The 10,089-nt window shown below is 39.4% G+C and overlaps 1 protein-coding gene and 1 long non-coding RNA gene across 4 annotated transcripts; one reads left to right on the forward strand and one right to left on the reverse strand.

Annotated features, from left to right (window-relative positions):
* Positions 1–2,314: 2,314 nt before the first annotated feature.
* Positions 2,315–8,482, reverse strand: NXT2 (nuclear transport factor 2-like export factor 2). Of its 3 annotated transcripts, none has more exons than XM_006771361.2 (4): positions 8,119–8,260; positions 7,260–7,346; positions 5,245–5,389; positions 2,315–4,464 (listed from the first exon to the last, which is right to left on the reverse strand). In XM_006771361.2, the coding sequence occupies exons 1-4, from the start codon at positions 8,167–8,169 to the stop codon at positions 4,280–4,282; spliced, it is 468 nt and encodes a 155-aa protein (XP_006771424.1). In that variant the 5' UTR covers positions 8,170–8,260; the 3' UTR covers positions 2,315–4,279. The 3 variants fall into 3 exon arrangements, with proteins under 3 accessions (XP_006771424.1, XP_006771425.1, XP_006771426.1); XM_006771362.2 differs by lacking the exon at positions 8,119–8,260 and adding an exon at positions 7,651–8,056; XM_006771363.2 differs by lacking the exon at positions 8,119–8,260 and adding an exon at positions 8,401–8,482 and having other exon boundaries at positions 3,271–4,464.
* A 107-nt stretch (positions 8,483–8,589) lies between these two features.
* On the forward strand, positions 8,590–10,083 carry LOC107184325. Its single transcript, XR_001515138.1, has 3 exons — positions 8,590–8,644; positions 8,742–9,184; positions 9,751–10,083. It is a non-coding gene; the product is annotated as an uncharacterized LOC107184325 (long non-coding RNA).
* The last annotated feature ends 6 nt before the right edge of the window (positions 10,084–10,089 follow it).

The raw sequence follows: 10,089 nt of genomic DNA on the forward strand, positions 1-10,089 counted from the left end.
ACAGTGGCTTTGTAATACAGTTTGATATCTGGTATTGAGATCCCACCTACTTTGTTCTTTCTCAGGATTGCTGCAGCTATTCAGGGTCTTTTTTTATTCCAGATGAATTTTTGGAACGTTTGTTCTAGATTTGTGAAATATGCCGTTGGTAATTTAATAGGGATTGCATTGAATCCACAGCATACATTTTAGGTAGTTTTCAAAATCTAAGAAAATATGACTCCTATTCACCAATTCACATACATGCTTATAAATGAAGTCCGTGGCTCTTCCAGCCATGAGCTAGTCATCTAATATAATCAAAGACCAAAAGGATAATTGACCATACCTTCTCTATGCCTCCCATTGGCTAATCAGCGCATTATGCAAATTAACTATCAACAAAGATGGCGGCTAATTTGCATAGTGCAAGCAGATCCCGCTGCGCTGCCCCAGCGTAAGATCCTGGCCTGCTGTGTGTGGGGAGGCCGGGGTGGGTGGCAGCACGATCTGAGCGGCCACTAGCCCCAGAGCAGGATCCGGGCCTGCTGTGTCTTGGGTGGGATGGGCAGGGCTGGCGGGGTGAGCAGCAGCGTGATCCGAGTTGCTGTCCGCCCCAGTGCAGGATCTGGGCCTGCAGTGTCTTGGGTGGGATGGGCGGCAGACAATCTGAGTGGCCACTCGCCCCAGGACGGGATCCAGGCCTGCCATCTGCGACCGGAGGAGACGGGGCAGACACTGAGGGATTGGGCGTGCCAGTTGCCACCCGGGGAGCGGCCCTAAGCCAGCAGGTGGTTATCTCCCGAGGGGGTCCCAGACTGTGAGAGGGCACAGATTGGGCTGAGGGACCCCCCTCCCCTGCCAGTGCACAAATTTTTGTGCACGGGCCTTCTAGTCTATATATATATAAAAGCCCAGACACCGGAACAGTGAAACACCAGAACGACCGGTGACTATGACGTGCACTGCAGCAGCCAACCAGCTTGATCCAGGCCTCAAGTGCCCCTACATCTCCCCTTGGCTGGCCCAGCTGATTGGCCCCCAACACCTTTGTTGTGAGCCAAATTAAGAGCCAAATTAATAAATGTCCACTGATTTGATTAGTGAGTCAACATTCAGGTTGAGTCACCTACTGACTCAGTAAACCTGGCTGGAGGGAGGGGGGAAAGGAGAAGAGGGTGGGAAGGAGGAAGGGGTGGGGGATGGAGGCAGTAACCAACACAACAGCTCAAAGACAGGAGAAAGGAGTGACAGGAAAACCCAGGTTCAGTCTCGGAAAGTAGAAATCAAATATAAGAGAATCACACCAACCACAAAGGGAACTGTCCTCCTCTCGGCTGGCCCCACTGGCCAACCTCCCACGGCCCCTCTCCCCGCACCGGCCGGCCGATGGGTCCCCATCAGGGCAGGTTGGCTGGACCCCACCCATGCATGATTTCATGCATCGGGCCTCTAGTAAAATATAAATAACTAGGTGACAGAGTTTGAGTCACGAATTACTAGCCTCTTAAGCTTATAGGCTTTTACTTTTACTAATGCCTACAAATTCAGACCGAAGTCAATGTATTTCACCAATGTAAGATGACATCGATTATAAGACTCAACAGTATTTTATGTACCACAGAGAAGAAAGGGGAAAAAAGCTGTTTAGTCCCCTGGCCAGTGTGACTCAGTTGAAGTCCTCTTGGATACCAAAAGGTTGCTGGTTCAATTCCCAGTCAGGGCACATACCCATGTTGCTGGTTCAATCCCTGGTTAGGGTGCGTGCAGGAGACAACCAATCAATATTTCTCTCACTTGATATATCTCTCTTACCCCTTCCTCTAAAACAAAAGCTGATTCAACTGTGACTTGGCATCAACTTATGATTCATATCAATTTCAAGGATATTAAATTGTGAAAAATGTATGCACCTTTGAAGACATTAAATACGGTAGTTGATTTTATGGGCTATTGCCTCTCCTCACTCCTTTCCAAATGGCTGTTGACATATTTTTAATGTAGAATTAAAGTTAATGGAACCATACTTTCTGGAAACCAACTGTCTTTTGGTTTCACTGCCTACCAAACATAACATTTAGCTAGTTGCTCCAAGTTAAAATTTCAATGTCTCACCAGAAACTTCACTGCTACCTCAAATGGGTAATTTTGGGAATGTGAACATTTGGTAGAAAAACAGGAACAACAGGTGGTCTGGAGAAAAGGCAATGTCCAAGTTGTCAAACATTGTTTTCAACATTAAAACTTTTTAAATTTGAAAAACCTTATATTGTAAAGAAACTACTACCTGTTCTGGAGCCTTAAAAAAATAAAAAGACCTTAAAACGAGCTTGCAAAAACTTGTCAAGACAAACTTTATTTTTTTTTTTCAAGTTACAAAAATATGTGCATGTCAAAAATACAGTCCATATATGAGTAGTTCCAGCCATTTAAAAGTTATACAGAATTTGAAAACAAAACAGTTCATACACAAGTCTCCAAACATTCAGTTCATGAATAGTATACAACCATTCAATTTACTTATTGCTAGTTATATGCAGCTTTACTTAAGACTGCTCTCCACAAAGGAAAGGGCAGTGTTTGGGCACTCTGACTACTGCTGTTAAAGCTGTGGTCTTTAAAAAGCCAATCCAAAATCAGAGTAAGTTCATTTTAAATAAAGTATAAGTTTTGGTTAGTACTATAAGAAGGAGTGGTCAAATTCCAATTGCACTCCCTCCTTCTATTTAATTCTATTTTGTTAATATGTCAGAAATATAATGTGTTGTTTGGGGGAAGAGTAAATGAATTACTGGTTTTCAAAAGAAGTGATAAGAAATATTAACTTTGAGCTGCAATATACAAACAAAACTGGCACATCTAGCTTAAAAACATTAAAACAACAAATTCAAGAATGAAAACATATTTAAAATTTAAGCAAAAACTAAAGCTATATTTCTTTCTCTTTAGATGCTGAGACATAAAATAAATCACTTTGTTCTCTTGAAGTTTATGGGCTAATGAAGATCTGTTCTCTATTTTCTTGTTTAAAAGACAAAAACTTAACTACATAACTAGAACATGTTTTTTTAAAAAATCTATTTGCTCATAATGCCATATAAAAGAACAAATCCTAAAATTAAATAATTTTAGCATTAATGAGCAAAAAAGACAATGTAGTTCACAGTTTAAAACACAGGAAAGAAATCACTTACTTTGGGGGGGTGGATAATACATAGGAGATTTTTGGCCTGAAGTTCACATGGAAGACTTAGAAGTTAAGGGTGTCCCAAAGAGAGAACAATGGCTTTGTTTCCAACTTTCCTGTTAGACCCTGCTGCAGGATCCGATTTATTGCTGACATTTTACCTCCATAAGTTCTTGAATAAATTGAGACATATATTGATGATAAGTATGAGGTGAACTGGAAAAACCTTTAAAAGTAATCTTTAGAACAAAAGTGACACTTGTGACCATTTGGCACTGATACTTATCTTAACGACTTAAACCCTAAAAATAGGCTACATTTTTAGGAGGTAGAAAACAAGTACCAAAAATTTATCATGTGGCCATTCCTCCTAATTTTTGGCCAACTTTGGATCTCTATATTTCTCACTCCCTACTCTCCCATTAAAGCTATGTGACCCACTAACATTCATTACCTAAAGTTATAAACGTGGAGCTGCCATGAAAAATCTTTATAACAAGTTTTGCTTGTAAGTCACTGAATATATCCAATACCCAGGTATCAACTAAGAACATATTATACCTCTCTAGTATATTCACTTCATAAAAACATGTCAACATAGAAAACATTAGGTAACACTGAACATCTCTATCTGTGATTCTAATATGTCAGAGTAGTTACGCAAACCAAAAGTAGTAATATTATCATTTGAACTTATTTGAAAAAGCCTTGTACTTAAATTGTATTACCAGTGTTTACTGAAAATACATGTGTTCTATTACAAAATTAACTTAACCAAAAAAAAAAAAATACTCTACTTCCTCCCAGAGAATTATGCTGTGCTGATATCCTGTAGATAGTATTATAAAAGGATTTCATTTTTGCAATAGGCTGGGCTCACAGTGAGTATGTTAGTACAGAGATCATGTGTTTATAATATTACTGTAGGTATGTTATTAGTGAAATGTATGTAAGGCATGTAAAAATTTAGCATTAAAGCTCTTAAGGGCAATAACCCAAACTGGCAGCTGCTAGAAAAGGTGCTGCTAGGAATTAAAACTACAATGAAATGAATTAATTCGCATAAACTGTTGCTGAAACTAATAGACCAAAGGAGAATGGACTTTCATCCCTTTATCTAGTACTAGCCCAATCTTGAAAACGGAAGCAATCACTTGCAATCTTCCACACAGTGTTGTGAGGAGTAGTTTGAGCAGTCAACAGGAAATTCTGATTGAAGAAGTGCTGTCTGTTTCCATCAAACTTCACAGTTCCACTGGTCACAACAAGAACTGTAGTCTGGGACTGAGTAGCTTGCTCTTTACACACACACACACACACACACACACACACACACACACACGAGAGGTTAGTTTCTATATCTAAATAAGCAGATTTTCAGGCTTAAAAGACATTGCTCATAATTTAACACTTAAAAAGATTTCATAAATTTTCTTTACTTTCAGCATACTCTTAAGCATGTACACCCAAAGCCAAAAAACTAAATAATCATTTCAAAGATACTAAAATTATTTTCTGTTCAGAAAGATTCTGGGTACTCTAAAGTTTCAAAATAAAGAGCTTATATTTACTAATATTTCATTGGGTTTCTAAGAGAGCTTTTTTGTGTTTTGCTTAAGCTACAGCTGTCTAACTGTAAAGGAAAAAGAAATCACCCTAACCTACTAAAGAAAATTAGGAACCACCTAGAGGTTAATCTTATAAATGGCATCAGCCTATCTTAAATCTAATTCTGTGTTGCCAAAAATCCTTTCACGTAACAGAGTAAAGTTTCTTCTGTGAAATTTTAATAAATTGTAAGATAATAAAACATTAATTAGGGACATAATTTTTTGGAGACATTTCAAGGCATAGAAGGCAACTATTTAGAGAAAATAGATTATCTTTTCCCATAAATAAAAATCACATTTAGCTTCAATTTCTCACATAACTGTTAATAAACTATAATCACACAATCCACCAAAACATACTATTGATCTGTTGGAGTGAGACGGGTCTAAAAGGATACCAAAAGTTTAATTTGATAACTCAGTGCTAAAATAAAACAAAATAAACACCTCGAAAGACCTTGCTCTTACCATGAACTGGTTGGCAATCTAACATATTAACCTGGAATTCACTAGAAGGCAACACCTCAAAAAAATTAGTTAAGGCATCCAGCCCTGTAACAACATTTCCATTCCATATTAAAGTGGCCTTGTCCAGATACAGGCGGGTCAGTGCCTAAAGAAAAAGATAAAAGAAAAGCGAAAATAGTTTTGTTTCTGGGAAGGCATTTTAACAGAAATGAACTGAAAGGTTACATACAGGTAATATACAAACATTTTCATAGTTCTATCTCCATCTCTACTCCCCTGCCCCCTTGCACTGGAAAACATGAACAAGGTTTATTCTTAATAAACTAGGCAGCTAAATATACTTTTTTCATATTTTACTTTAGCCACAATGAGAAAACTTTGCATCCAAACTGGAAGAGTTTTAAAAATTTGCTTTCTATATTTAAATGAATTAAATGGTCACAAGTTTCAAGCACCTACAACCCAAACCAATTTTAGTCTCTCTTCTTTTTCTGAGAATTAACAAAGTTGTCTTCCATCAGGCCCTACCTGTACACTTTAATCCTAGTGTTCATATACATGGAGTCATTTCATGTCTGAGCCATTTAATGTTATGTTAGGAAGAATGGGTTGTTTTTACTACTCAAACAGCATATTTAATTCAAAGGAATCACCAGTACTTGCTAAAGCAGTTTTTTATAAGTCAAATTAAAGCTTCACTAAGGAAAAATTCAGTTAACTCTTTAGTCACAACAGTTTAGTGTGTCACAGGACTCATTATTTGCTTAATTCTAAAATTTATCTTGGAGTTAAAGGCCAACATATATCTCGACTCTGCCTTTTTTTTTTTGCTACTTTATTTTTGAAAGCAGGAAGGCACAATAAACATCCATTGTCACATCCCTTGTCCCTGGTCTCATGTCATAAAAAATCAGTACCAGGGATTATCTTCTGCCTTAAAAAATAAATTTTTAGCCAAAACCGGTTTGGCTCAGTGGGTAGAGCGTCGGCCTGCGGACTGAAAGGTCCCAGGTTCGATTCCGGTCAAGGGCATGTGCCTGGGTTGCGGGCACATCCCCAGTGGGGGGTGTGCAAGAGGCAGCAGATCGATGTTTCTCATCGATGTTTCTAACTCTCTATCCCTCTCCCTTCCTCTCTGTAAAAATCAATAAAATATATTTAAAAAATAAATAAATAAATAAATAAATTTTTAGATATATTAGCTTCTGTGCCTGCTAACTATTTTTGAGAAAGTTCTCTAAAATACAATCCTATACTGATAAGAGACCTAGGCAAGCTTGAAGCACATACTGAAACAATTACTTAGAAGATATGGCTCAGGGACAAATTACAATGAAAAAAGCTGACAAAGTGATGATAAGTTGTTCTTTTGAAGACTAAAAGTATCCAAGTCATGTGGATTATGCTTGTGAGTGCCAGCTACAGCTGTGAGATTTAATTTAAAAATTATCTATTAATATATTCCATTAAAGGGACAAATCCGGAACATTCCCTATAATGTCAGATTCCTTCACCAGCACTAATACTATTTTAACCAAACTGAAGTTAATTGGGACTGAGAAAATGTAACATATTTAAATAAATATATGTTGGGTCCTTTGTTAAGTGCAGTATTTAAATTCCCATTTATCACTCTAAAAATAAAATGAGGTTAAGAGAGGTTAGCAACTTGCCTAAGGTCAGAGATAGGTAAACACAAAGCTGATATATATACATATGTGTGTATATATATATAATCTTTACTGTTGAAAGTATCACAGCTGTCCCTTTTTTCCCATTGACCCCCTCCACTCCACTCCCACCCCGTCCCTAAGCCTTCATGGCACTATTGTCTGTGTCCATGGGCTATGCATGTATGCATATGAATTCTTAGGTTAATCTCTTCCCACCACTCCTTCCCTCTAAAATATGTCAGTCTGCTCAATATCAGAGTTATCACTTATGCAAGTCAGATGAATGGCTGGATGGAAAAATAATGGTATTTAATAAAGAGTAATATAGCTTATAACACTCACCCGTCTTCTTTTGTCCATTGTCTCATAGTAAATATTGACAAATTCCTCAGCAGCTCTACATGCCTGGTCTACATAAGTTTTAAAATCCTACAAGAAAAATTTTAGAAGTGTACATTACCATCCTTCCAAACGCTCACAAACACAAAATCATCAACAGAAGCTGATTTATTTCAATCACTTTGCAGCTCTGTACACAGTCCACATTCTTCCATATAAATGTTGGCATTTTAAAGGCTTAGGGCTCAAAAGTTTCCAATTTTTAAAATTTTCACTGTTTGGGTACATATATTTAGGACATACTCGTCTCTCATTAGTGCATTTGATACATTTTTTTCTCACTTCAAATATAAATTTATAATCTTAACTTGGAAACTAGTACTTCAGTACTTACTTTAGGCTTCCAATATTTTACAAAACATTCACCGTAATAAAAATGTTCCAGCCAGAAACTTTAAAAAAGTGGGGGTGGGAGAATTGCCACTGAATAAATTTGAAAAGTGCCGAGTTCTTTTTTCAAGAGAGAAGTTATAACCAAAATCGAGTTGTTGAATGAAAAAAAAAGTATAGTAACAATAAAGTTCAATTAACTACTTGAAAAATTAGGTACTTAGGAAACTTCCTCACATTACATAAAAATTTACCAGCATTTGTAAAGAATTGTAAAACCGAAAAAAAGAGAAATGTTGGGGTTTTCTCCTGCAAGGAAAAAAAAACAAAACCTTCCTCCCTAGCAATTTACCCAGCCCAGCCTACTATTTGAATTAAGAACTAGTTTCATTTCTAGCTCAGGTGATCAAAAGTTATATATAGAGAGCGGGAGATAATCCAAAAAGGAGTCTGCAAGCCACAAACCACAGACCCCAACATGCCCGCCTCTCGCTAGTTCCCATCTCAGGGTCCTTTCTGGCATCTTAAACAGATTGCACAGCCCCCGGGAATGGGGCGTCGGGAACTGGGGGTCCCAGGCAGCGGGGTGTAGGAATAGAGGGGGGTCTGGGGAGAGCGGGCCCCGCCCCGAGCCCGGCGGGCCAGCCCCTGATTCGCTACTTGATCACGTGATCTGTAGCCGCCCGCCGGCGACTCTCCCCTCAGCCGCCGGACTGCAGCGCTCAGGCACCTTGCCCAGGGTCCCGGCACTCACCACAGGCATGGCCATCGGGGAGCCTGCAGCAGCCTGAGGCAGTGGCGGCGTCACTACTTCCTCACGTGTCCGGCTGCCGCTGCTGTAGGAGGACCAAATATTAAGGAAGATAGTGAAACCCGCCAAACATACGGAATTCTTTCTCTGCCCATTCGCTCCCGGAAGTATTTCAGTACGTTTTTAAAAGTATCCAACCTTAAGCCGCTTCCCTTCAGTTCCGACTGTACCCTCCCAATCGCCTAAGGTATTCACTTGTTTGATATTTACTGAGTTTGGGAGAAAAAAAGTCACTTTGCTTTTGTAAACTAGATACTCAAATATTGCCACTTTTCCTACCGTAGGCGCGGAGACAAGCAAAAAGAACTAAGATCCGACAGGGGGAACCTCTTTGCTTTAAGAGGCGGGACTAAGGCTAGCTGAAGACCAATGAGAAACCGAGGAAAGACATACAGGACCTGTAGCCTATAGGAAAAATGGGTGGAACTTGAAGCGTGCGCGCGCAATCATACTGCGCATGACTGGCAAAGAAAGTTTTAGAGTTCTGGAACAATCTGGAAGAATCGATCCTCGTATTGAAATCCAACATCTCCGTAGTACTCCTATGATAACTCACTGTTTGAATTTGCTCACTATTTGAATTTGCACTATTCAGTGGAAAGGCTCATCCAGTTCTCCCATTCTTATAGACCTAAAATGAAGATTAGTCGACTGCGCAATTCACCACCTTCCACAGCCGATTCGCTAACAGTTAAAATATATTGAATGGTGACAGACAACGAGCAAGGTAATTTTCTAAGCATTTTAACCCGTATTTACTTGTTCAGTTACAGTAACACTATGGCGTATTATCTCCATTTTATAGTTAAGACATTAATTAAGTAACCGGCTTCAGGTCATAAACTAGTTGGAATTAAAACTTAAGCTAACTTAACTTCCTCTGCAAACGTACTTTACTCCCCAGCATCCTTTAAAACGGCCCATGTCAAAGCTGCCAACAACTTCTGGGGGTTCAAATCAATTAAGTATCTCTATATATAGTCTTACCTTGAGTAACTGGTTTGTGGCTGCTCATAATAACGATCATGGTCGCGGGAACGGTAATGACTACGCTCACGCTCCCGCTCCTGCTCCCGGTCAGGGCCATAGTCGCGGCCTTGACTATAGTCACGGCCACGACCATAGTCACGGCCACGACCATAGCCACGGCCACGACCATAGCCACGGCCACGACCATAGCCACGGTAACTCCTTCCTCGATATCCTCCTCTGTCTCTTTGATACCAGCCTCTTCCAAATCGTCTCATATTCTTGACCTTTTTTTCCCACCCCGTTTGTCTTTCTTTTGCCTAGTTCTAACTGCCGCTTTTCTCTGACTACCTTCTCTGCTCCGAACTCCTCTCCAACGGCTCTTCTGGACGTGTCTCCTACTTAAAGCCGCAGTACTCTCACGTGATGTGGATCGTTACTTGTATGCTAATGAGTCTCAACGACACATCTCGAGCCCCCACCTCCGTCCACTCTGCACTCCGATTCCACATATGGCTATGAACACCACAAGACACTACAGGCTTCTCAAACTTGTAGAGTCCAGAATTTAAACTCATTATTTCCTCTGTACTAACAATCTTATGTATTTTTTCTGTCATTTATGCTTGTATTCTTGGGATATTTTTGATTCCCCCTCTCCCC

Source organism: Myotis davidii, unplaced genomic scaffold, assembly GCF_000327345.1.
Source record: "Myotis davidii unplaced genomic scaffold, ASM32734v1 scaffold85, whole genome shotgun sequence".
In the NCBI taxonomy this organism is placed as follows: Eukaryota; Metazoa; Chordata; class Mammalia; order Chiroptera; family Vespertilionidae; genus Myotis; species Myotis davidii.

What these genes read in the sequence shown, in the direction of transcription:
- NXT2 (XM_006771361.2), bottom strand. Translation starts at nt 8,169, where the DNA reads ATGCCAGAAAGGACCCTGAGATGGGAACTAGCGAGAGGCGGGCATGTT. An exon ending in CGAGAGGCGGGCATGTTGGG is followed by an intron (nt 7,347 to 8,118) that starts GTCTGTGGTTTG and finishes TTTTTCTTGTAG; the next exon opens with GATTTTAAAACTTATGTAGA. An exon ending in AGATTGCCAACCAGTTCATG is followed by an intron (nt 4,465 to 5,244) that starts GTAAGAGCAAGG and finishes GTGTGTGTAAAG; the next exon opens with AGCAAGCTACTCAGTCCCAG.